Raw genomic sequence first — 24,286 nt, 5'->3', positions numbered from 1 at the left:
ACACTGACATTTATAACATACTGGTATTAGGTCCCTTTTCATATTTTGAGAGTTATGGCTACAGACTACAAAGAAGGCTAATAAAATTAAATCTACTTGACTATTTTATTTAAGTTTAGAATGCTTATTATACTTTAATAGCTCAGGAAATTGTTTCATTATAAGATTTAGGGTTAGACTTAGTTTCCATCCCAACAAACAAGAAATTGACTAATAAGCAGATCCTGCTGCCTGTCTAGATAATGAAGCATGGCTCAAAGCAATATCTAGGAGTTAAGTTTTGGTGAGTGGTTTTTGGAAATGAAAAATACCTATTGAAAATGGATTCTGTTTCAACAATCTGTCTACATCGGCCTGGCTGTTGTTGAAACACGTCCATATGCATACACTATTTTTCTCATTTGTGGAAATAAAACTACCTCTAGCCATCATGTCTACCTGTAGGCCTTCAGTATTTGCTCTCCAGTGCCAGAAATGATAGAGCTATGCTTGCAGGAATGACAAAGTCTTGAGCAGCTAGTTTAAAAGGAAGTTCCATAGGAGGGTAGAGCCAGCATGGCAAATACTAGGAACATAGGCATTCAGGTATATACCTTTCTTAAGGCCATATGTGTAGGGTGTGCCCCAAGTAAAAATTCTTCACAAGTTCAGATTTCACTTACATTAGCTTCTCCCTTTTGCTAAACATGAGCTCTTTGGGAAATAGGAACAATGCTAAAAAATAATTCATACAGCACACATAACTGTCTAAGTCCTCAGGGTGACTAGCTTCTATGAGAAACATCTTAGAAGTGGGGAAAAACACAAAAACAGTACCTCCAAAAGGGGGACAGTCATAGCCAGGGGTTTAACTGCAGGGATATAATCTGGGAGTGAAAGCCAAATATGACAAATGTATTGTTTATGACTGCATAAGATCAGTGGAAAGAAACTTGAAAAAATAGGCAATTTTCTTTGACATGGTTTGAGACAATTTTTAAATGCACCAGTGGTTATCCACAATATTTTCCTTTAACTTGAAGGGAAAAATTTTTTAAAATACAGCAAAATGTAAAACCACATTTTTCAGAAAGCCAAACCCCTGAAGTGGGAAGAGTATTGGATAGCTGGTTGTCTATTGGCCTCTTTAAGATAATGAAAGTGAAGGACTAAAGGGAATCCTAAAATGGAGATTCATATGAAAAGGGCTTATTGTATCTCCTAACTCTGACAAGTTATTTAATATTTTCCACTTACTTATGACATACTTTTAAAGAGAAAACATGGACCCTAAACATCTGCTCCATTTGCAAAGGGAGACTTTTTTTTTTTAACAGTGAGAAAACATAAGAAATGAGAGAATTAATATAGCTAAGGAGTGTGGTTGTTCCTACCTCGACCTATAAATCAAACCTAAATATTTTGAAACTTTAAAAGATGACATGTCTTTCTTACCAAAGGCGACTTCATTTGCTGGTTTCCACCTATGGTGTTTTAATATCTAAATTATCATTTGAGCATTTATAAAATTTAATAAGATAAACATCTTATTTATCTACTGAATTTGGCAAATCTTCTTTTTGAAATAATTATGCATTGATTAATTTTGTGTTACCTCATACCCTATAGGTGTCTGCCTTGATTCCAAACTTCAGGAAATTAAAATTAAGCTAACATACAAATCATGCACACTGCTTTTGAAGTAAAGCTTTTCAGTTGACAGAATCTGATTTACTTATGCACAATATGAAATAGTATCATGTGACACAACTATTTATGAATATTTGGTCTGCTGTCCGGGAATAGCTAGCTCATAAAATTCATATTAGCTTGTGGAAGTTTCCTTCATACCATTCATAGAGTCCTCAATAGCACAAAATTCAGTGCTGAGCACTGAGCTAGTAACTGACTGGCTCAACTCCCCTTCTAAATTTCACCTTAGAAAAAGGGTGATTTTTAGGCCCTAATTTTCAAAGACTATTTTATGTTATGTCTGAATGTCCTGATCCTTTCTGCTGAAATCTCAGGGTGCTGAGGGAGCCTAATTTGGATCTGGGAGCGAGGTGACTTTAAAAGTTAGTTTCCTAGGTTGACAGGCTCACCCTTTAATTAGTGGTGACCCTTAATAAAATCTCAGCTTTGTTAAGAATCATTTGGATAAACAACAATAACAAAATAACATTCCAGGGCGGGGAGAGCAGAAAATAACACTCTTCAGTAAGGGAATTACAAATTAGCATGGGACTTTTGCCCATACCAAAACATAATAATAAACGGAATCGGTGTGAATGAATTCAAGTCACAAGATTTCTTCAAAGTGTGTGGTTGGTTAGCCCACTCACTACATAGTGGCAAAGGGACTTGATCTCAGAGACTGACTCATTTGTAGGAGTCTCCTGTCCTGCCTTACACCAGACCATGGCAGCCATCACAGTTATATACTCTAAAGTGAATGCCAAAGAAGAAAGACTATTTCTTAGACTCTGACCGATGTGGTGTTTGCCTCACTTTCAAATTCTGAAAGGATGCTGCTTTGTTCACTGACTGATTAATGAAGAACGAGCTTCCATTCACAGTTGTACATGAAGCAAAACAAGTCAGTAAAAGGAAAAGGTCTTTATACTATGCAAAGCACCTTATAAATTTTGAAAGCTTTGACTCCTAAGAAATCATAACAAAACCACTTCCCAGCAGGACTGTGAAAGGAAGGGGAGGGTAAGGGAATCTGAGCACGTAATTATGGAGCAGGCAGCAGCTTTAATAACAGACAACAGAATTCCTCTCACCCTAATTAGAATTTATGGAAAGAAGTTATACGTTGCATAATGTTACTATTCCTTATTACACAGGAATGCTATTTAATGGAAAACATCGTTAAAGCAAGTTCTTAAATTTGGAAAGGCCAAGTTCATTCATATGCAGGTAAAGTATATGTTCTCGAAATTCTCGTTTCCTGTGTAGGAAGCCTGCCTTGGCCCATGGCCCATGTAAAGATTCGATAAGGCCAGCCTTTTCATGGGTTGAAGCATTATGGACCTTCCCCAAAGATTGGAAATGCCACCGGCAATGTAGAATGAGGGATAAGTATATTAGTAAAACTGGTTACTTGCCTACAGATGTCCACACATGCGACTACTCATGATTTATTGCAATGATTATCATTAGTTGTTTTTGTATAATTCATTAGCAATTAGTTGCCATGCCAGAAACTTCACTTAGTCTAAAAGGGAGGATTCTAATGGACGGATTATAGTGGGACGAGTTGGTGAAGGAGGTGGTCTCCGGCTACAAAGAGAGAAAAACAAAGGTAAAGAGACAAGTCGAAACAGCGAGTGTGAAATTGCCAGTTTCCTGGGACAGTGAGAGTAAAAAGAGAAGCGTGCATATTCTCTTCAACACGGAGCACAAGCACTTCAGTCCATTACAAATAAGGCAAGGCAGCATCGCATTCGCCCAGCCCCTCCAAAGAAAGAGGCGGTTCACATGCAGGCAGCTTCTGAACACATCACGGCTAGCACACTTTGAACATTTTTTATGATCATTTCTCAGGTGGATGATGGTTTTTTCCCCTAGAGTATATCAACAATAATTTTGCCTCTTTCTGAGGTAGGCATTCTTCAAATGATATGCCCTGAGGAACTACTGAGGCACATAAGGCTCTTTATACCTATATGAAATGGCTCCAGAATCTACATTTGGATTCTTTAAAAAAAAACCCAACAATTTTGCTTTTGTTTGTTTCCTCCTCTCAGCTCTATCTTCGTATCCCTTAGGTGCCGAGAAGAACCAGGTGGCCAAGCTTTTTTTAGAATGGTCTAAAATAAGAAGTAAATGGGCATGCCTTATTGCTCTGCCTTGGAACCAATACGAGTATCGATTCTAAGGTGGAAGCTAAGGGTTATTCAATAAATAAAAGTAAATGGACTTAGAGTAAAGAGCTAAGAGCTTCTTCTGTGACTAAAGTACGTGTACATGGGTTTTTTGCCCTGTTTTTTGGCTATTCCTTGTTCTTAGGAGTGTTTCCAATAGAAGAGACTATTCGATCAATGAGCTGCAGATCATAAGGTGTTACTGTACTTAAGAAGCTTAGCCTAATTGATTGATCATTCCAAATTATTATGATTCCTTCCCTGATGCCAAGATTCATTTCTTAAATTGCATACTCTAAATGATATAATATTTATATGAATACAAATCCTGGGCACATTTTCTGGCATGTAGTAGCACTTATTCCCTTGCCCTTTCCTTCCCTGGGAACTCTCTATTGGGTGCAAATTATCCAGGTTACTATTGATATTTTCAAACTAAACTAAATTTGCCATTTACGTTGACAATTCTGATAAGAGCTGCCACTTTTCTTGCAATTCAGACCATAGAATTCACTTGCAAGTTGGAACATCACCTTGACTGTACCAAGAGCTGACACTGTTTGCTTCCTGAACAAGTGCCACAAACCACTTCCAGGACAAGCTTCACAAAACACGTCCTCTGTTAAGGGTGAGGAATGGAAAGAGAAATTCCCCTGAGGCTACCATAAGGTGTGTGTGTTGGGGAAGAGCTCCCATTTTGCTTGCTGTGTGGTACCTTCCTGTTTTGGTTAAAGATTCTCGCTCACTACGTGCCAACTCTGGTTATTCCAAGGCTGTTGAAGAGTTGCAAGTGCCATCCTCCTCTATATTTGGTATCCTGAATGAAGCTCTAGTAACCTACTTCTGGTTCTGACTGTGCTAAGGGTTGGAAGGTAGCCAAAAAAATGTGTTAGAAAAATATAGTCTCACTCATTACAACAGACCAGAAGAAAAAATGGGGGTCCCACACTAAAGGGTGGGGAGGACCACTGTGGATTAGGGGCCATTTTTTCTCTCAATCACTAGAACCAGTCAAATGCCAATGAGGATTCATATACAAGTTTCACAGCAGAAGGCCATCAGCTGAACTGGTGTTCTGAAAAACTCCTGGATTAGACTATAAAGTCCTGAGAAGTTTGTGCCCTGGTTCTATCCCTTAATTTGTGCCCAGTGACAATTCACTAACTTTTCTGAACCCTAGTCTCCTCAGTTATAAAATGCAAAGGAAAATATTTAACCAGCTTCTCATACTGAAGAAAGTTCTTTATTTTCAACTTTTTTCTTAAATCTTTACCTTCTGTCTTAGAATTGATACTAAGTATCATTTCCAAGGCAGAGCAGTGGTAAAGGCTAGGCAGTTGTAGTTAAGTGACTTGCCTACAGTCATACAGCTAAAAAGTATCTGAGGCCATATTTGAACCCAGGACCTCCCATCTGTAGGCTCTGCTCTCTATCTACTGAGCTTTCTAGATGCCCCAACTTTTCAACTATTAAAGTCTTATAAGTGTGAATAATAACAACAACAACCATAATGATAGAATTAAATGTAGAAAAGAATATTTAAGTTGGCAATAAAAGATTTTCGTCTTCTTTTTGTCATGAATGAGACTAATAAGCTTCTACCAAGTAGCATCAATAAATTAGTTTGACTAGGAAAACAAGGCCTCTTTAGAAAGTGGGCATGACTAATTAGAAATATTGACGGTTTCTTCCAGGCATTTCAAACCATGACTCTAGTTATATAATCCATGCTGTTAAAAACAACTTTCCCTTTGTGCCTAATTAAATGCTTTTAAAAATGGATGTCTTAAAGATTGACTCTATTTGCATCATTAATGTCTGCTTACATGATAAGCCTCAGGAGCAAGGCTTCTTAACCTGAGGTCTGTGAATTTATTTTAAACATATTTTGATAACTATATTTAAATGTAATTAGTTTATTTTGTGATGTTATATATTTAATTTTATGCATTAGAAACATAAAAATGAGAAGAATCCATGGAAGGGATTCACCAAGCTGTCAAAGGTTTTCACGATACAAAACAGATTGAGAATCAGGGGTTAAAGGGCCAGAGTAACTTGCATTTTAAGAAGGATGTTGTCAAGTTGGAGCATGTTCAGGGGAGAGTGACTAGGCTACTAGAAACCATTTTATATAATGATTCATTGCAGAAAATGAGGATGTCAGAGGGCTGAGAAGCACCTAATCCCTGTCTTCCAATATTTAAAGGACTTCTGCATGGGGAAAAGAGTTTGGATTTATTCTTTGTAGCTTCAGCAAGCAGAACAAGAATCAGCATATGAGCATTAAGGAGGCAGATGCTTATCTCAAAATAAAGAAGGACTTTATAATAATTGAAGCTGTCCAGAAATAGAATAGTGAGTTCCCAGTCACTGAAAGCATTTAAATGGATAATGCCTTTATCAATAATGTTGTAGAGATGACTATTCATCATGTAGGAGTTTGGTTGAGTTGGTTTTTAAGTTTCTTCTAACTTTGTGATTCTGGAGTTCTGGGGGCCAAATTTTAGTAAAGAGGGAGTGTTGAGAAAAGGGCAACCAAGAAAGTAAAAGGTCTTCATGGTTTGTGAGGGCCTGTGGAGGAAACTGAGTATTTAGTCTGGATAAGAGGAAACTTATAGGGATATGAAAACTATTATGTTATGAGGGGCAATCACAGGGAACAGGGGTTAGACTTTGTTCTGCTGGACCTCTCCTAAAGCAAGAGTGAGAACAGTGAGAGGAAGCAATAAAGAGCCCCAATTTGGATAATGCAAATTAAAAAAACAAACTTCCTAACAGTGATTAGCATCTCAGCAGCTCAGTAAGAGCTGCCTTAGGAAGCAATGGAATCCTTCTCTCATTACAGCTCTAGAGAAGCCAGGATGCCCACTTGTTTGGTGCATTATGGAGGACATTCCTGAACAATTGTGGATGAGATTCCGCAGTCTTGGAGATACCTTCCAGCCCTGAGATTTTGGATTCAGGTTGGTTTTATCAATACAACAATGCTAAGATTTTTAGCCCCCCCCCAAAAAAAAGAGAGAGAGAAAAAGCAAAAAAAAATCCTTTGGGGGGCAGCTGGGTAGCTCAGTGGATTGAGAGTCAGGCCTAGAGATGGGAGGTCCTAGGTTCAAATCTGGTCTCAGCCACTTCCTAGCTGTGTGACCCTGGGCAAGTCACTTGACCCCCATTGCCTAGCCCTTACCACTCTTCTGCCTTGTAGCCAATACACAGTATTGACTCCAAGACGGAAGGTAAGGGTTTAAAAAAAAAATCCTTTGAAGAACCACCAGAAAGAATGCAAATTTAATTTATTAAACATTTCTTAAGTACCTTCCATGTGGCAGACACTATACTAGATGCTGAAGATATAAAGACAAAAGAGAAAATAATCCCTGTCCTTGGGGGTTGTATGTTCTTCCAGGGGGCAACATGTCAATTAATCAACTAACAAGAATTTATGTGCTTACTATGTGCCAGGCACTTCACTGGTATTGATTTTTGTGTGTCATATCAATAATGTGATAGCCTAGGGAATACAAAGAAAATGGAAAACAGTTCTTGCCCTCAAGCAACTTATATTCTCTATGAACCACTACAAGCAAACGACTAAATTTGTCTATGATAGAGAGTACAGAGCAGGTGGAAGGCAATCTGAGAGGGAAGGCGGATTAGTAGTCTCTGGACAACTGGAGTTGGTGGGATTTGAGTTGAGTCTTAGGAGGAAAGCAGGGAAGTCGCCAGGTGGAAGTGAAGAAGGAGAGCATTCCAGGCATAGTGGGCAGTCAGTGCAAAGGTAGAAAGATGGGCAATATTTCAGGGTTACTAAAATAGCCAATGTATGGAGGAGATTAAGGTGTAAGAGGACTGAAAAGATGGGAGGAGGCAATCTCTGAAGAGCTAGTGAGGCCAAATAAAAGCGTTCATATTGTTTTTCTAGGAGATAAGGATCCCCTGGAGCTCACTGAGCAAGGGGGACATAGTCAGGCCTGAACCTTAGAAGAATTACCTTGGCAGTTGGAGGCTTTAGGTATTCACTGCCTGGAGAGGAAAGGAAGTAAACAGGATATTTAAAGCATGGATACAAATAGTTGGAAGGGTTGGGAATATTTAACAACAAGGGGGAGATCAGGAAAGACCTCATGTAGAGGATAGGATTTAAAGGGAGGCTTGAATAAAGCAAAGGATTCCAAGAAGAAGTGAATAGGGAAAATATCCAGACATGGAGACCGACAATCTGTGTGGGCATAGAGGTGGACACAGAATATCGTGGAAAAGAAAAGAAAGCACATTTCAGGTCAACCATGAATGTTCATTTAATTATTCCAGCTTCTAACCTATTCAAAGGCTTATTTTTTTTATCCACTATGCAATAGAGTTTGCTTTGGGTAGAGCAGTTATTAATTTTGCAACAACTGTTCCTCAGTTGCTCAGCTTTGTGATGGATTTCATTAAGTTGCCATTTTTATTGAAATAGAGCATCTTGTATCACTTAATGTTTTATTGAAACACTGTGTGTATGTGGTTGGTTCATACTTACTATAGGAGAACCATGCTTCTGCTTTCAAATCAAAGTTGAAAGATGTGAGACTAACATAATGGCCTTACAATTTGTAGCTGTAGGGTTGGGCATTGAATACTATTTTTGCACTCTACCAAATGTCACAAGAAAGGCAAATGCTGCTGCAGGGTGGATGGAATTGTGGATGAGTAGAATGGCTCCTTTAGTAAATCAGAAGTGTATGTTAGTTTCATTGTTTCATCCCATTCTCTTCCTCTGATTTATGGTGGTAAGAAATGAGGAAGTAAAATGCCAGTTGTCCCTTGAGGCCAATGACCCACTTTGGCTAAGCTAAGGTAGCTCTCAGCTTTTCATGGATATTGGATCAACTGTGTATAGTAAGATTCTAGTAGGACAAATTGCTTTGAATTTCAGGGAAAGTAACATGATTAAATTGGGGGAGATTCAAAAGTCCCACTCTAATAAGGATGTTTGTGGGTTATTATCACACAACGGAAATACGCGGGACAAAAATACTCGGGATCTGGATCCATAGGTCATGATTGATGAATACTAGATGGTGTCCATAGATGATGACTCTTCTTAAACAACTGAAAAAAAAGAATAATGACTGGAGGGGACCTTAGAATCCAAAGTTCAACTTCCTCTTTTTTCAAATAAAGAATCTTAAGATCTAGAGAAGTGAATTTGTTTACTTAAAGGTACACAGGTGAGTCAGTGACAGAACTATGATTTGAATCCAGCTCTTCTGCCTCCAGATCCAATATTTTTCCCCTGCTTTCTTCATACTCTTAAGAGTGGAAAAAAGAGGAAATATGTTAACTATATGCCGATGAAAGAAAGTGTGAAGTCCTATGGTTCTGGGTTCCTAAAAATGATAGCTTCAATATTGTCTTTGTTATTACTTAAATTCACATAATGGAGAAAAGAAGGGAAAAGCAGGATATAAGCAGAGTTTATTGCTGTAGATAGTATGCTGGACTTTGTGTTAGAAGATCTAGGTTCAGATCCTGTCTCTGACATTAGTTGTTCGTGAACTTTGAGACATGAACTTAACACCAACAAGTTATTTAACATCTGAGACTTAGTTTCCTTTTCTATAAAATTTGGGTCTCATTAAAAAGGTAGCAGCTAGTTTCTGGGATAAAATAAGGGAAACCATGATGGCCTGGCATAATCGTACATATAACCTAGATTTTTGAAAACAGATTTTTCTAAGACAAGAGAAGAAAGCTAAAGTGAACAACACAAAAAGCTAAATAGAAGTATCCATGGACTAAAATTTTCAAGAAGTTGTCCCCAAATGGACAGGAAATTCTCAAGAATGAAATCAACAAAAGGAAACATATCTAGTGAGGAAAAATAAATAGATTTTTAAAGAGACACAGGAAATGCTTTAATCTAGATTACATATATAGATATATATACACATATGTATATGTATAATATGTATATACACATATAAATGTGTATTTTAAATATATTTACATATATAAATGTGTACAAAGGAGGGAAGGACAAGTAAAAGAAGATAAATTCAGAAGTGTAGTAGGGTCCTGTAAAAAAATGTCAAAGGGGCAGTGAGGTAGCTTAGTAGAAGGATAATCAGCCCTAGAAACAGGAGATCCTGGGTTCAAATCTGACCTCAGGCACTTCCTAACTGTGTGACCCTGGGTAAGTAACCTAACTCCCCTCACCCCCCATTGCCTAGCTCTTTCTGCTCTTCTTCCTTGGAGCCAATTCCCAAGTATTTATTGATTTGAGATGGAAGGTAAGGATTTTTTAAAAAGCAAACAAACCAAAACACTAAAGCCATGAAGGCTAAAGATCAGAATAAGCTGAGGCTGATAATAAAGAAAAAGGACAATGATTTAATCTCTTTTGAATGTTTAGTGATATTAGGTGGAAAAAGTTCAAAAATGGATAAGGTCATTGCTTGGGGTGGACTGGATGCTGATAACTAACAACAAATAAGGAATGTGGCTCCTAATCCATGACAATTCCTGTCAATTCTAAAGTAAATAAACTAAAAGAAAAAGTAGTGTGAAACTTGTCAAAGATTTTAAGAAATTCAAAATAATAATAATAGCTAGCATTTACATAGGGTCTTAAGTTTTGTAAGGCACTTTGTAAATGTGCTATTTTATCCTCATAACAACCTCAAGGTAGGTACTATTATTGGTGTCTCTATTTTAGAGAGAAGGAAACTGACTTAAAAAACCCAACAACTTTATGAGTATGAGATATGGGAGGAGGAGAGGTAAAGTAAGGTACGAGTTGGTCTAGAAAAAAAGACATAAAGGTTTTAGTGAGCAATAAGCTCAATATTAGTAATTATTGTGATATAGCAGATAAAAAGATGAATGCAGCTTTGATTTGTGCTGAGAGGCATTGATTGCAGATATAAGGAAATGAAAGTCCCACTGGCCTTTTCCTTGTCTCTACTACATAATACTGGATTTGGTTTTGAGTACTAGTTTTGAAAAATAAACAATAATCAGGAGTGCCCAGAGGAAGGCAGTCAAGATTAGGAAGGCCCTTAAAAGCATGTCATAGAAAGAGCATTCAAAGGAATGGAGGATGTTTAGCTTGGAGATCTGAAGATTTGTCCAGATTGAGGGAGAGAATGATAGTGGTTTGTCTTCCAATATCTGAAAGTTTGTCACATGTTTTCTTTGGCTCCTGAGAACATAACTAGGAGCAAAGGGTGGAAATTGCAAAACAACAACAAAAACAGATTTAGTCTTGATGTAGGGAAAACTTCCTATCAATCAAGATGGCCCAAGAGTGGAATGGTAAGATACCCCTCATTAGAGGTCTTTTAGTAGAAGATAAATGACCAAATATGAAATTTGTTATAATAGGACTTCCATTTTGGTTATAGAGTAGACTAGAAGGAACTCTAGAATTCTGTGGTTCTGTAATCTATGAAGAAACACCTACCTCACAGAACTGTGTCAGTCTCAAATAAGTATGAAACATTATAAAGATGTCTGCTATTGCTGTTATCATTATTATAGAAGGAAGAAGAAAAAGATGGTGGGGATTATTTGATTTTAAGAAGTTGTCTTATATATATCTAAGATTAAGTTGTGGATTTAGGTTTCGACATGTTGAGGGCAAGGCTTTATCAAAGTGGCTGTTACTTCATTAACAATCTACAGGATTACAACAAATTATATGATATCAATAACTAGCAATTGCTTCTTTTCATATCAACAGAGATTAAGAATGTCTAATGTCAAAATTTTCCTCTGAGGATTGTAAGTGCATCTCAAAATTAGTGCAAGCCAGTGTAAGAAAATCCTTTATACGGTTTCAACGAGAGCCATAAAAAGGAATATATTATTAAAAAAATAGTAGGCTTCTTTTAGATAATGAGATCTTATTAAGCATTTAATGGTTTAAGTATCATTCCATTTGTAAAAATTTAAATTACTTGCAATTTTTCAATGAAGTCATGAGAAAGTAAGGAAAGCCTTTATTGAGCCTTGAACTGAGTATGGAGTAATTTTTCTGTAGCATTTAAGAGCTACTTTATAGTTTCTTTTCTTTATGTTAGGAAAATATTGATCCTCATAGATGTCCTTAAGTTATTTGTTAATGAAGTAATGTTAATGAATTTATTAACAATTAATGTGCACACTTCAGGTCTGCCTAAAAATTCTCATGGAGCCAAAAAAAGTAAAGAATTCATAGTGTTCATTTAGTGAGACAGCTGAATGAGCAGCCCATGTATTGGTTCCTTGGTGTCTTGCATAGGTAGGTATTGCAAATGAATAGAGATGGGATCCCAGATGGATTATATTTTGGAAATCTAATAGTATTATCAGGCTGCTTCATGACAGAAAGACCCATTTTTTCAACACTAATATTCTATAGGCTAGGAATCATGGAACACTATGATATCTGTAAGTGACCAAACAGCAAGGAAAAGATGTATGATGGGTATAAGTCGACTGTGTTATTACCCAGGATTATTTGGGAAGGTTCAGAAACAATGTCAGTGATGAAAGATGAGCCAGCTGACATCATAAAGATAATTAAATCACTGATAGTCCTAAATTGTTAGCTAATAACTTTCTAAGAAGACAGAGTTAAAAACTTTGAGATTTTCAGCACTCATGGATTTTTTTTCTGTGAAATCTGTTTCTACCTGTGCAAAGCAATTTAATGTTCAATGTGTGAGAATATCTTCACATGAAAATTGCAAGTTATTTGATGACAGAGACAATTTGGCACACTGTTTTGTATCCTTTCATAGCGTCTAAGACAATATTCTTTTTTGTACATGTCAGGAAATAAGAAAGAATGAATCATTCAATTAACAAGTAGTTTTCTGGTACTTATGAGGAATTAGGCTTTGTGACTGGTTTTGGAAATATAAAGACAAATATAAAACACTCTCTGCCCTCAGTACTCAATGAGTATTTAATGAATAAATATTAATTTAGAATAAACTTAATTTAAAATAAATCTGAGTTTTCTCTCTAAGAGAAGACAGTTTTAATGTAGCATTTAAAGTTTCAGAATATTTTTATTTGGTAATATTCATTCATTCTTTCAGACATTTACTGAAAGCCTACTATATATGAAGCACATAAGATTATACTAATTCCCATATTGGAACTGAATTTTGGTCCCTATAATACAAAGTTTTCCTAGCCACCAACCAACAGCATAATTGCTCCCCATGACATGACCTTAAAAAGTTTGGGAGGTGAGGGCAGCTAAGTGGCTCAGTAGATTAAGAGACAGATTTAAGAGATGTTAAATCTTGGGTTCAAATTTGGCCCAAGACATTTCCCAAGCTGTGTGACCCTGGGCAAGTCACTTAACCCCCATTGCCTAGCCCTTACCATTTTTCTGCCTTAGAACTACTACTTAGTATTGATTTTAAAACTGAAGGTGAGGGTCTAAAAAGTTTGGGAGAGGTATGTAGCTCAAATAAGTGTATTGAGTTTTAATTAACTTTTATAGGTATGCCACTATAGATTGCTCTAAATCTTTATTAAAACAATTTATATTTTCACTTTCCCTCCACTTCTTAGGGGATAATGAATTTCTACAATATTTGATGTTTAAACAGTACTTCCTCTTAATTGTTCTAAAATTAGTGTCTACCTCACTGCCTAACATGGAGGATGCATTTAATAAATACTTAGTGATGATTACTTGATTGATTTTATTCTTACCAACAAACAAGATTTGGTTGATGGAGTAGAAATGATGACATTCTTAGTGGGGTAACTGACCAATCAATCCATTTTAAAATTTGTGATGAAGAGTTATTCTTGAACTTTTTTTTTTTTTTTAGGTTTTGAGAAAATAAATTTCAGAGAAAATATAAATGAGATTCTAAGGACAAAAATCTAAAGGAGAAACAACTCTAGAATGTATGGAAGGATTTTATTCAAGAGAATAAAATTCTGAAACTAGAAAGAGAAATAATTTCATTGAGAAAGAAAAAGTAGTTTTATAAAGAATTGAATGCATCAATTCCTCGTGCATGGAATTTTGTGGTGGAGGACTCTATAAAATAAATCAAAATTGGTTTAATACTAGGATAAATTTTGACCAGTTGTGACAAGCTGACCAGTTATGATATTTAAATACTAATAGAGGTATAGCCTACTTCAATAATATCAGAAATATGGAAAATCCATATTTACAAAAGATATATTGGAGAATAGAGAGGACTTTTGTATTATATATGTTTTATACAATATAACATATTTTGATTAATATGTATTATACACACATATTGTATAAGAAATAATTCCCCTAGTGCAAAGTGTTTTATAGATCATTAGTACAAAAAATTAAATGGTAGACTGGGCCTACAAAAAAGTTCATAGGAAAAATAGAGGTCTATGAGAAAGTTAAAAGTTAAAGTCTAAGTATCAGGAGCTATTATTATTTATTTGTCTCTGCTTCAGAGATAAATATCAATGAAATGATTATGTTAACCAATGGGAAAATGACTAGGTTTGCAAAAGAACCCAATAATTCCAAAGCAAAACAAAAACTCCCAAATCCAATCATCTTATTTAGAACTTTTTTTTTTAAAGGAACACAACAATTGAATATATAGCAAGATAATGGTAGCCATAAAGCATTTTGACTAGTGGAGATCTCTGTTGTGATCCTTAACATCTTGCTTAATGTAGCCTTCTGATGGAAGAATGTATGATTGTTCTTATTGGGGCTCCTGGGAATAGAGTGCAGGAAAACATTCAAATGCTAGGAATGATCTCCATTCCCAGGGTAAGAATCATTCCTAGGCTGGGATCTACCTGAAAGGAGGCTTAAGACTATGCTAAGCCCTTAACTTTGCCCCCAACCTATTTTTTTTTTCCTAGGCTCACTGGACATTTATATTAGGAAATATGGCCAGACTGCCTTTCTCTCTCTTTCCTCACCTCTTCTCCCTTAATCTCTTTCAGTCTGTGCATTTGGATTGACTGTCCCCCATGCTTGGAATATACACTCTTCTTTCACCTTAGCCTCACAGAATCCCTCCTTTTGAGATGCAGCTCAAGAACTCAAGAACATTCTCCAAGAATGAAGCCTTTCCTGATCCCCTCAATGCAAATGCCCTCCTTCTCAAACTACCTTCTATTCAATTACTTTGTATTTATTAATCATTTTAATATGTATTCTGTATATACTTATATGAATACCTGTCTTCCCTCTTTACAGGGTAAGCTCCTTGCAAGTAGGCATAGTTTCCTTTGTTGACTTTGTATCCCCAGCACCTAGCACAGTGCCCAGCACACAACAGGTACTTAATTAATGCTTCTTGATGGTTGATTTAGTTGTAGTTTCTGGACAGAAAACAAGGTACATGAATTCTTGGGGAAGGCTAATCTCTTGAAAAGATGAACAATTTTTTTTTGGACAACTTAATGTCGAGAAGAAGAAGAAAAAAAGGGAAGCTTGGTAAAAAAAAAAAGCTAGTTAACTGTGAAATCTACACACAAGAGTTGTCAATTAAACTGAATCAAGAAAGATGACAAATGTGGAAAGAGCAAATGTGTATGTTGCATCAAGTAATGGCGGAAGGTGATTGAGAACAGTGAGGCTATACAGATCACATTTTGAGCACAGTTAACATTTTCATTCCTATCATCTTGAGAATGTAAGATCAGCAAAATACAACATGCTGGCCATGTACGGTGGCTCATGTGTGGGATTCTTGCTATTGGAAGACACCACGGCTGGTGGATTGACTGAGCTTGGGAGTTTTGAGCATTCATAGGGCTAAATCTGATTGGGGTGTCACACAGGGTTTGGTATGAACACGGTGAACCCCTGATGGTAGCGGGCCAGCAGGATACCCAAGGAAGGGCACCCTGACCTCATTTGGAACAATGGAGCAGGTTAAATCTTCCATCTTGGTCAGGATTGGGATTGATTCCATGAATGGTCATGCACTTACCCAAGCTAAAAAGTGGCAGAGTTGGGAATCATATCCCAGGCTTCTAACCCTTACCCAGTGTTTCCCCCCATCTGGTGATTTTTTAATACTACACTGACCAAAAGAAGTTTTATTATATTCATCAAAATGGGATTTTGGTTAGGATCAGGTCTTGTGGATTATTTTCAAAATAAATTCCACTAATTTCAAAATTTTCCAGCAGGGGGAGTTCTAAGATGCTTCAGAAGAGATTTTGAAAAGTTTCTCCCCCAAAGCAAACAGAAAAACAAACAGAAAGGCAGTGTGCTTTGCTAGCTGCCATATCGAGAGTAAATATGTGACTAAGCTCAATTAAATGTTTAGTCCCAAACCAAGCAATGATATTGGGAGAGACAGAATGGTCCACATTTTCTCTGCTTCCACCAACCTCTTCTTTCTGATGTAGTCAAACTGGGTTTGGATTTGCTATGTTAGCTATTAGCAGGGAGTAAAAGGCCGATTTATGAGCAGATCTGGAGTAGAAGTAGAAATAGAATTTCCTTCTGAAAATGTCATGCTGCCTCTAAGTAATTCTTAGTCAGAAAAAGGTCTCAAAAAAACAGCCCTTGAAAACTGAATTTTCAACATGTGGCAAAAGCACTTCTGAACTCTGGAGAATTCAGTTCCATTTACTTAGTGGCTGGCTGGCCTCTCTGTCTTTTTTTTTTAAAGGAAATGCTATGTTTGTAAAAGTTAGTGCTAAAAGGGCAGAGATCATATGTCCCTTGGGTCATGTAAAGAGTCTGGAGAAAGAATCAGAGGCTTCAAACTAACACACATCAGCTCGGTTACAAAGAACTCACCAAAGAAAATGGTATAGATTGTACAAATGTAACACTTGCTGACATTCTCTCTAAGTTTTCTAGTTCTGTATACTTTTGTGAGAGTGAGTTGGGTGGGTCAGTGAGTTTAGGGAATGATAGCAGTAATGAAGACGTGATACATTTTCAGCCGATTTCCTCGTCCTCAACCCAGGACGCTAATAAGAAGTCAAGCCTTTTGTTTTATGTCTTAATATGCATACACATTCGTTGTTGTTGGTTTAAATAAGTGTCTACAAAAACTCTAGTTCCTCCAGTTCAAACCAAAAGTCACTAAATAAAGCAAGTCTAGACTGCAAAATCGATGAAAACCATATGGGAGCCTTTTAGGCATCTCCCTTAACAAAAACTGCCATCGTCCTGGAGCCATATTCCACAAAATATGCTTTCAGAAAAACATTGCTGTAATGACCAGGGGAGGTCCTCGAGGAGAAAATTGCTGGACTTTGGGAAAGAGAAGCCAAAAACACGTACAAATAAAAGGCTTTCATTTTCTCTTCTCTCATCTTCCACACATACCTTTCCTTAAACATCATTGATGCGAAAAGGTCAGATCATAAAAACAGCTGAAATATCATAGATAGTAAATTTGATAGCATAATAGGATTTCTATATGTCTAGAGTATAAGGTAAATTTTTAGTTTTTTAAGAGGAGCACAATTAAGCTTCATAATTCTTGATTCTACTGCAGAACCTCTGGGCAATAGATCTCTAATACTGGATGTTGCATGAAGCCAAAAAGGGACTGGGACATTTTCTTCTACTCACTACCTCATTGTACTTGCCTGCCAAAATGCAATGAGAAGGCAGGTACCCGACTAACATCAGGAACTAAAGGAAAAGAGAAGGGGGCCCATAATTTTAGAAGATGCTACTAAATTGAGGGGCAAAGGAAAGAAGAACAGGGAAAGAATAAAGTAGAGGGTGAGATGAGAAAGGGCTGCAGAAGAATATTCTCATGAATTGTCCCTTATGTTGGAGATGATGGAACAGTGATCCCTATCATCACTTCCTAGTCTTTCCTCAAATCTTTATGTATCATTTTCTTACTATATATTTTTGCATAGTAGGTAAATAAGAAATAGGACAGCTGGTGCATTATTGGTGCAATGGATAGAATGCTGTGCCCAGAGTTGGGGAAACTTGATTTTCCTGAGTTCAGATCTGGCCCAAGACACTGACTAGCAGTGTGACCCTGGGAAAGTCACTTAAACTCTGCTTGCCTCAATTTCCTCATCTGTAAAATGGAGTTGGAGAAGGAAATGGCAAACCACTCCAGCATCTTTACCAGGAAAGCCCCAGATCAGGTCGTAACGAATTGGACATTGCTGAAAACCAGCTGAACTGGGGCAGTTAGGTGGCTCAGTAGTTAGAGAGCCAGGCCTGGAGATGGGAAGTCCTGGATTAAAATCTGGCCTCAGACACTTCCCAGCTGTGTGATTCTGGGCAAGTTACTTAACCTAGTTACCTAGCCTTTACCACTCTTCTGCCTTGGAACTGGTACTTAGTATTGATTCCAAGATAGGGGTTTAAAAGAAAGAAAAAAAGAACTGAATAAGAAAGAAGCAAATACTAAATAAGAATTCTAAAGGTAGAAGTAATAAAACAGATTGTAAATGTTTAATGTTATGGGTACATATTTGCAAGTTTTAGAGATCCATTTGTAAACTACTTCTTTTATCCCATTGTGGCTCTCAGGAAAACACTAGTGGAATCATTTATTCTACAAAGAAAGAGACTGAATTTTTTTTTTCAGGGTCTCAGTCCTAAGAAGGAAAGACCTAGGGATTTGGGAAGGTAAAGCCTCTATATTTAAGAGCATTTGCCTCTGAGGACAGAAGTTAGATGTAGTTAGAATGTTATGCTTGCTGAATATATATTAGTTAAGCAAAAATATGAAGATAAATTGGTCTCGCCTAGACAGTAAAAAAAATTAAAATTGAAGCATCTAATCACATAACCAAAGTTTGAGGAGTGGGGAAGTACATTCAAGTACATTTATTACATCTATTAAAATGAATTTTTAATATGACTTTAGAGATCTTAATCATTAATATAATTTGTTAAATTAGAATGTGATAGTTTGAAAAAATTATATATTACTCTCAACATTCCTGAGAAAGTATATTTATAAAACCTGATAAACTGAATATTGGGTAAGGATATTGGAAGTAGAATGGCACAGTGTAGAAAGTCTCTGCAAGGGAATCAGAGACTTGTTTTCAAATTCTGATTCTACTTCTGACTACTTATGTGACCATGGGAGAGTCATTTGTCTGTGGACCTAAGTTTCCTTGTTTCTTCCAAACAAGAAGATTGGACCGAGTGATCTGTACGATCCCCTTCAAGTTCTGAATTATGTTTCTGTGATTTTTAGGGTCCAGGGAATCAACAGGAAATCATGGAACAACAGTGATTACTCCAGTCACCAACTATATTGATGCTTCCTTAATTTTCCATCTCACAAAGCAATCAGTAAGGTGGAATTTTTGTCTGATAAGGTATTTTTACATCAACTTATTTCACATTTCCCATCATTAGTAAAAAACAAAACATTCTCCTGATCATTATAAATAATAGTGGTGGTTTTTTTCCTTTTACATTTTTCTTCATTTACTAACATAAAAATATGAATTCTGATAGGGATGTGGAGATCTGATTGCTGCAGTGCTTTGACTTCCAACTATGAAAAAAAAATCAGTCACTTTCAAAATTGATCTTGAGAATAATTTCAAGGTGAATCAACAAAACTGTATAATACATTATATGGTTTTCACCAAGGATACTAATACTCGTCTTAACCATTTCAGTTGGACAGTGTGAAGAAAGTGCTTTGCAAACTTTAGGTACTATAGATATATGAGATGAAAACCAATACTCTCACAATTTGAATAAAGCTTCTCTTAGAATCACTGAGATAGTAAAGTTCTTGGAAATGTCTTTCCCGTTCTTCTCATACGTACTGGCTATGAGTCCTGGACCTGTCACTTCTCCTCAAATTGCCAGAGGGCAATTCCCAGAGCCTCTAAGCTAGAGAGAAATTCCTATTGTCATGGAAAGAGGGAGTTTCCTCAACTGGGAATTTCCTTCTCCAATGAAATTACAGGCTTTAAGAGTTTGCATGTAGAGGTTGGGGTGGTTGGCATGGCACTTGTATGGCTAGTGATTTGCAAACCCTAAAGCACTACTGACATGTGACTTATTGATCATCTCGTTTGTATGATCCAGTTAACTTCTTTCTTTTTCTCTCTCTTTCTTTACCATACATTTGGCCCATGTTACTTTTTACTGACCCTTCTATCAAAGAAGAGGTAAGGCATCGAGTTTTACATGTCTCATCCATTACAAATCTCATTTTGATTTTGATTAGAATAATTAGAATATGTTCTTTGAACCATTTTTCAAAATCTGAAATAATTTACAAAATGGAAAGGTGTGCTGGTGGCCTGGGGCAAATCTAGGTGACCCATTTCCCTGCTTAGACTGAACCACTGAGGATTTGAGGCACTGGCCCTTTTGAGTGGCCCCAAAGGAATGTTCTTTCTGTACTAAATACATCTCCAAGACCTTTGCTTCTACTTAAACAACACTGGATGTTTACTATTAGTTGTGGGAGCAGTATAGAGAAAATCCAGCAATTTCAGGCACTCGTTATTTGTAGTTTTTGCACACCCTGTGGCTGTGATGCCTGAAGAGCAGCCAAAAGGAAAGAAAAGAGGTCACACCAAGTTACAGCATTGCCTACACTGGGAAGTTGCCTAAATACCTTGTGGCTTCAGACTTGCCCTCTACAGAAACTCTTCTAATTTTGGATCATTGAGCCATGTGACCCTCGCCCTCATCCAATTGCTGGTAATTTGGCATCCATATGCAGTCAGATCTCTCCAGCCTTACTCCTTTCCCCTCTAAACTCTGGCCAGGGCAAAAAGGATCCAGTGATTTGGGTTCCCAAGATTCCATAGCCTAGGTGGATTCTCTCTGGCAACCAAAGGGTGTAAATATGTGTTTCGACCGAGACACACCCACAGAGGAAACTTACTATATGTAGACATGAACAAGCCCAAGGCTTTCCATGTCAACTGTTTTAAAATTCTACATTTAGATAGCTATAAGATTGTGACAGGCAGACAAAAGCCACTCAGCCCTCAGCTTCTTTTTAAGCCCTTTCCTTGTATGACTGGAGGTAGGAACCTAGAGACATAGGGCTTTGAGGGAAGGATCCAGCATCTAAATGTTCATTTTTGAATATCCTGGTCGTTATTGGTTAAAGCAACTGCGGTAAGCTCTATTTACGTTTTGCTTCTAATTTTTCATAAGATGTGAAAATTCATAAAGAAGGGAGACGACGACTCTGACTGCCCCTCTGGGAGCCTGGTCCTTGGATGGACCTTAAGGGATAAAAGGCTGCAATTCAGCATGTCATAAAACTCTGAAAGACTCATTGGATCACAGCTAGAGCTGATGGAAACAGAATGTCTGAAAAACTCTGAATTCATTCTTTTGTGACAGGGAGGGAGGAAAAAGTGTGGCAATCACATCCCAGAGCTGTGTGTCCACCACGGTCCACATTTGCTTACAGGCTGGCCTTTTAATTTTTAAGCTGACATCCACTTGTTTATAGGAACATTCAGCAGATTCCAACTGGTGACAATTTGCTGCTGACTGGGCCACAGGAAAAAAATAATTCTTTGACTGCATATTCTGCTGGGCACGGAGGGCTGTGCCAAAGTTCTGCCTTGGCTGTCTTCCTCTATCAATCAGGTGAGACCCAGGGCAAGGCTAGGAATAGTTAACCTCTGGAAAGGCTTTCCCTCCCTTTGTGGAAGCCAGCCAGTCAAAGCCCCCCAAACAGAACAATGAAAGGGCTATTTGCTATTTCTTGTCATGGAACACGGAAGTCAGTTCTGTTTAGTTAACCCAGTGCCAGCTACCTCTGGGCTAACAAGGGCATATTGTTGTACTCCAAGTTGCCTGTCTGCATTTGCGTTCCTTTTGCTTTGACGCCTGTGAAATACAAACTATAGTGTTGTCATTTCTTATTCTCCCCTTCACCCTCCACGTTTGATGTCCGGAAAAACCCTTTGTAGAAAGGCCTTTTAAAAACAGTGGCGAAATATCTAGTCTACCTCAGCGATCTGCCAATACTCCCCAGTTCTGATCTCCTCTAAACGTGCAGTTCTGTTCCTGGGCCAGCCTCTCCTGAGCAGTCTCTCATTCTCAGTTGTTGCAGGATGGAGATATTTGTGTCAAGCAGAAAGTTCTCAAGGCCCAAGAAGGAAACCACCAAACTAATTTTACTGTGAATCAAGTTTTGAAAGCAAGACCTAAAATGGGAAGGACTATTAAATTAACCTATCGGGTCACCCAAGCTGTATCACACTAGAATCTAAGGGCAAGGTTTCCTTGAATACTTAAAGGAGTCCAGACTAAACTGGCCATCCTCTTGAGGGAATAATGAATGACCCCTTTTCTATTTACAAACTAGTATATTAAGTTGTATTAGGGTCCTAAATTATCATGGCATTTAGTTATAAGCAGGGTTTCATAAATTCTGTTTCACAATAATCTTGTGGAGATTCATTAAATATTAGAAATTGAACAAATCAAAGTTGGGTTCCTGATCTCATTCTTGGCAAGTCCATCTCATTGTTTGTTTTTAATTAATTATTTTAAAGTGTAACTAAAAATAAAATAAAAATAAAAAGGTATCCCTCTGAACAATTGGAATTCTTTCTTTCTTTCTTTCTTTCTTTCTTTCTTTCTTTCTTTCTTTCTTTCTTTCTTTCTTTCTTTCTTTCTTTCTTTCTTTCTTTCTTTCTTTTTCTTTCTTTCTTTTTAAGAGAGAGTGGCTAAGGAAGTGGAAAGGTCATAGCTGAAACCAGAAGTCAGGAGCTGAATGTGAATCATTTGTCCAGATGACAACAAACTGTTAAAAGAAGCCATAACTGTAGAGGGCAGCTGAGGAGTAAGAATAACTCCAGGATACCTATTGAGGAGGGATCAGCATAGGCTAGTCACAGAAGCAACTTTGTCCATATACCCTGAGCCCACAACTTTAAAGTTCAGCAGCTTCGTCCTCCATGGAACCACAACTTGATGTTAGGAATGCAATGGCATGTTCATAAGAATCGTGGGTTTGTCCTTACTCAAAATTTGGGGGACTGGCTGAAAAAAAACAACAACAAAACAGAACAAGGAGACCTTATCCCTAGGTGGAAACAATCACATGTAAGCTGTCATTAAAATCCACGGTTAACTTAGAACAAAAGAGATACTTCAAGTCAACAGATGCCACTTGAGTCAATACTAAAGCAACTTTTAAATAACATGAAAAACAAACTCTAGGTAGAATAAACTGGAGTTCATTACTGGTGAAAAGGAACATCAAGACATTGTTGTCTCTTCCTTCAGAAGTATTTATATCAGATTTCCCCTGGGATCACGTGATTAAAGACTAATTTACTGAGATTGTGCGACTGGAGTGAGGAGGCCCCCTGACCAAGTGTGCCAAGTGAGTCGGGTTAGTGGAGTCATGAGATGGGCTTGTTCTCCTCTTCCAACTTGGTGGTTCTAAAACAGAACTCTGAGACCAAAGGGCCATCCTGATTGGAGCCTTATGAATAAAGCAGATGCAGGACATGATTTGGTCTTCAGCCTTAATGGTTAGACACCGGAAGTGATCAGGCCCCACTCTGTGTGGTCTTATGTGGAGATTAAATTGGACTAGAGGGAAAATCCTTTGAGATGGTCCAACGTAGCCGTGCTTAGAGAGGCTTCTAAGACGTGAGTGGGGCTAGAATGTGTTCAAAGAAGGCAGCTCAGTGATTGTTAGCAGCGTTTTAGTTTTGGCTCCATGGAGACGGGAGCGAGGAGGTCAATGAAGAAGTCCTCTCTCCTCCTCGTCCTACCTCACCCTTCTATTCAGATCCTTGTAAAACATCTTTAGAGCAAGGAAAAGGGAGAGGAGAGGAGAATACAAGCCAGTGAAGGAATGAATGCCAGAGTCAGCTGTCGCCAGGAACAACACACTCGGATTCAGTTAATTTGTTCTGTTCATGGCCAGGCTGTGATTCCCAATAAACTAATTTTAAGAAGCTGTGACCAAGAATAACTCTTTGAGAACTAAAGCGAACACTTGATGAAGATTCTGGTCTTTGAGGAGGAGAACAAGGTCATAACGGGCCTCCGCAGAGGCAGTTAGGGCTCCTCTGAGCAGGGAGACAGACAGCTGGATTTCCCCAGCCTCGCTTTATTCTCTTCAGAGGAGCTGAGCTAGGGGGAAGGGAGGAGGGGATAACCCAGATCTCCTGGCAACAGAAAATGTTTTACAAATCATAGACACTGCACAATCAATTTACTCACTAAGTCAGCACCCACATTCGTAAGCTTTGTTGGGAGAGACTCTCCCCGATTCAGGTGGGATTAATTAAGGCAGGCACACATCATGCAACGGTTTCAGCTTCCTCACAGAAAAATTCAGTGTACATAAACCAAAACAGCTTGAGAAGCAGAGAAAAGAGGGGCCAAAAATCACTCCCCCTCCTCTCTCCTTCCTCTCTCTCGTACATCAGAATGGAAAGCAATTTGAAGAAAGAAAAAGAGAAACCCAGAACACTCACGAGCTCTTTAAAACTACAGATAACTGTATAAAATT

At 37.7% G+C, this 24,286-nt stretch overlaps 1 protein-coding gene and 1 non-coding gene across 10 annotated transcripts in view; one reads left to right on the top strand and one right to left on the bottom strand.

Moving 5' to 3' along the window:
- LOC103094654 (uncharacterized) overlaps positions 1-19,209 on the top strand; it is a 31,184-nt gene extending 11,975 nt beyond the window's left edge. Inside the window, exons 3-6 of the transcript XR_008916105.1 lie at positions 2,829-2,901; positions 4,349-4,476; positions 6,697-6,814; positions 19,010-19,209. This is a non-coding gene — a transcript (uncharacterized LOC103094654). The remainder of the gene's footprint in view (positions 1-2,828; positions 2,902-4,348; positions 4,477-6,696; positions 6,815-19,009) is intronic.
- Positions 1-24,286, bottom strand: part of DNM3 (dynamin 3) — a 647,411-nt gene that overhangs the window by 9,617 nt on the left and 613,508 nt on the right. For 4 of the 9 annotated variants that reach the window (XM_056815556.1, XM_007480786.3, XM_003340120.4 and 1 more), the window contains one exon: positions 1-3,264. This exon is cut by the window's left edge and continues 2,369 nt beyond it. The exons of 3 other annotated variants lie outside the window; for them this stretch is intronic. In XM_056815556.1, the coding sequence (XP_056671534.1) occupies positions 3,195-3,264 (70 nt within the window). In that variant the 3' untranslated portion in view covers positions 1-3,194. Of the gene's footprint in view, positions 3,265-22,362; positions 22,798-24,286 lie in introns of those variants that run through there. 2 more of the 9 variants (XM_056815553.1, XM_056815555.1) reach the window with 1 other exon arrangement.

Source organism: Monodelphis domestica, chromosome 2 (genome assembly GCF_027887165.1).
Source record: "Monodelphis domestica isolate mMonDom1 chromosome 2, mMonDom1.pri, whole genome shotgun sequence".
Classification (NCBI taxonomy): domain Eukaryota; kingdom Metazoa; phylum Chordata; class Mammalia; order Didelphimorphia; family Didelphidae; genus Monodelphis; species Monodelphis domestica.
The sequence above is the reverse complement of the archived record's forward strand: the minus strand, read 5'-3'. Positions and strand labels throughout refer to the sequence as shown.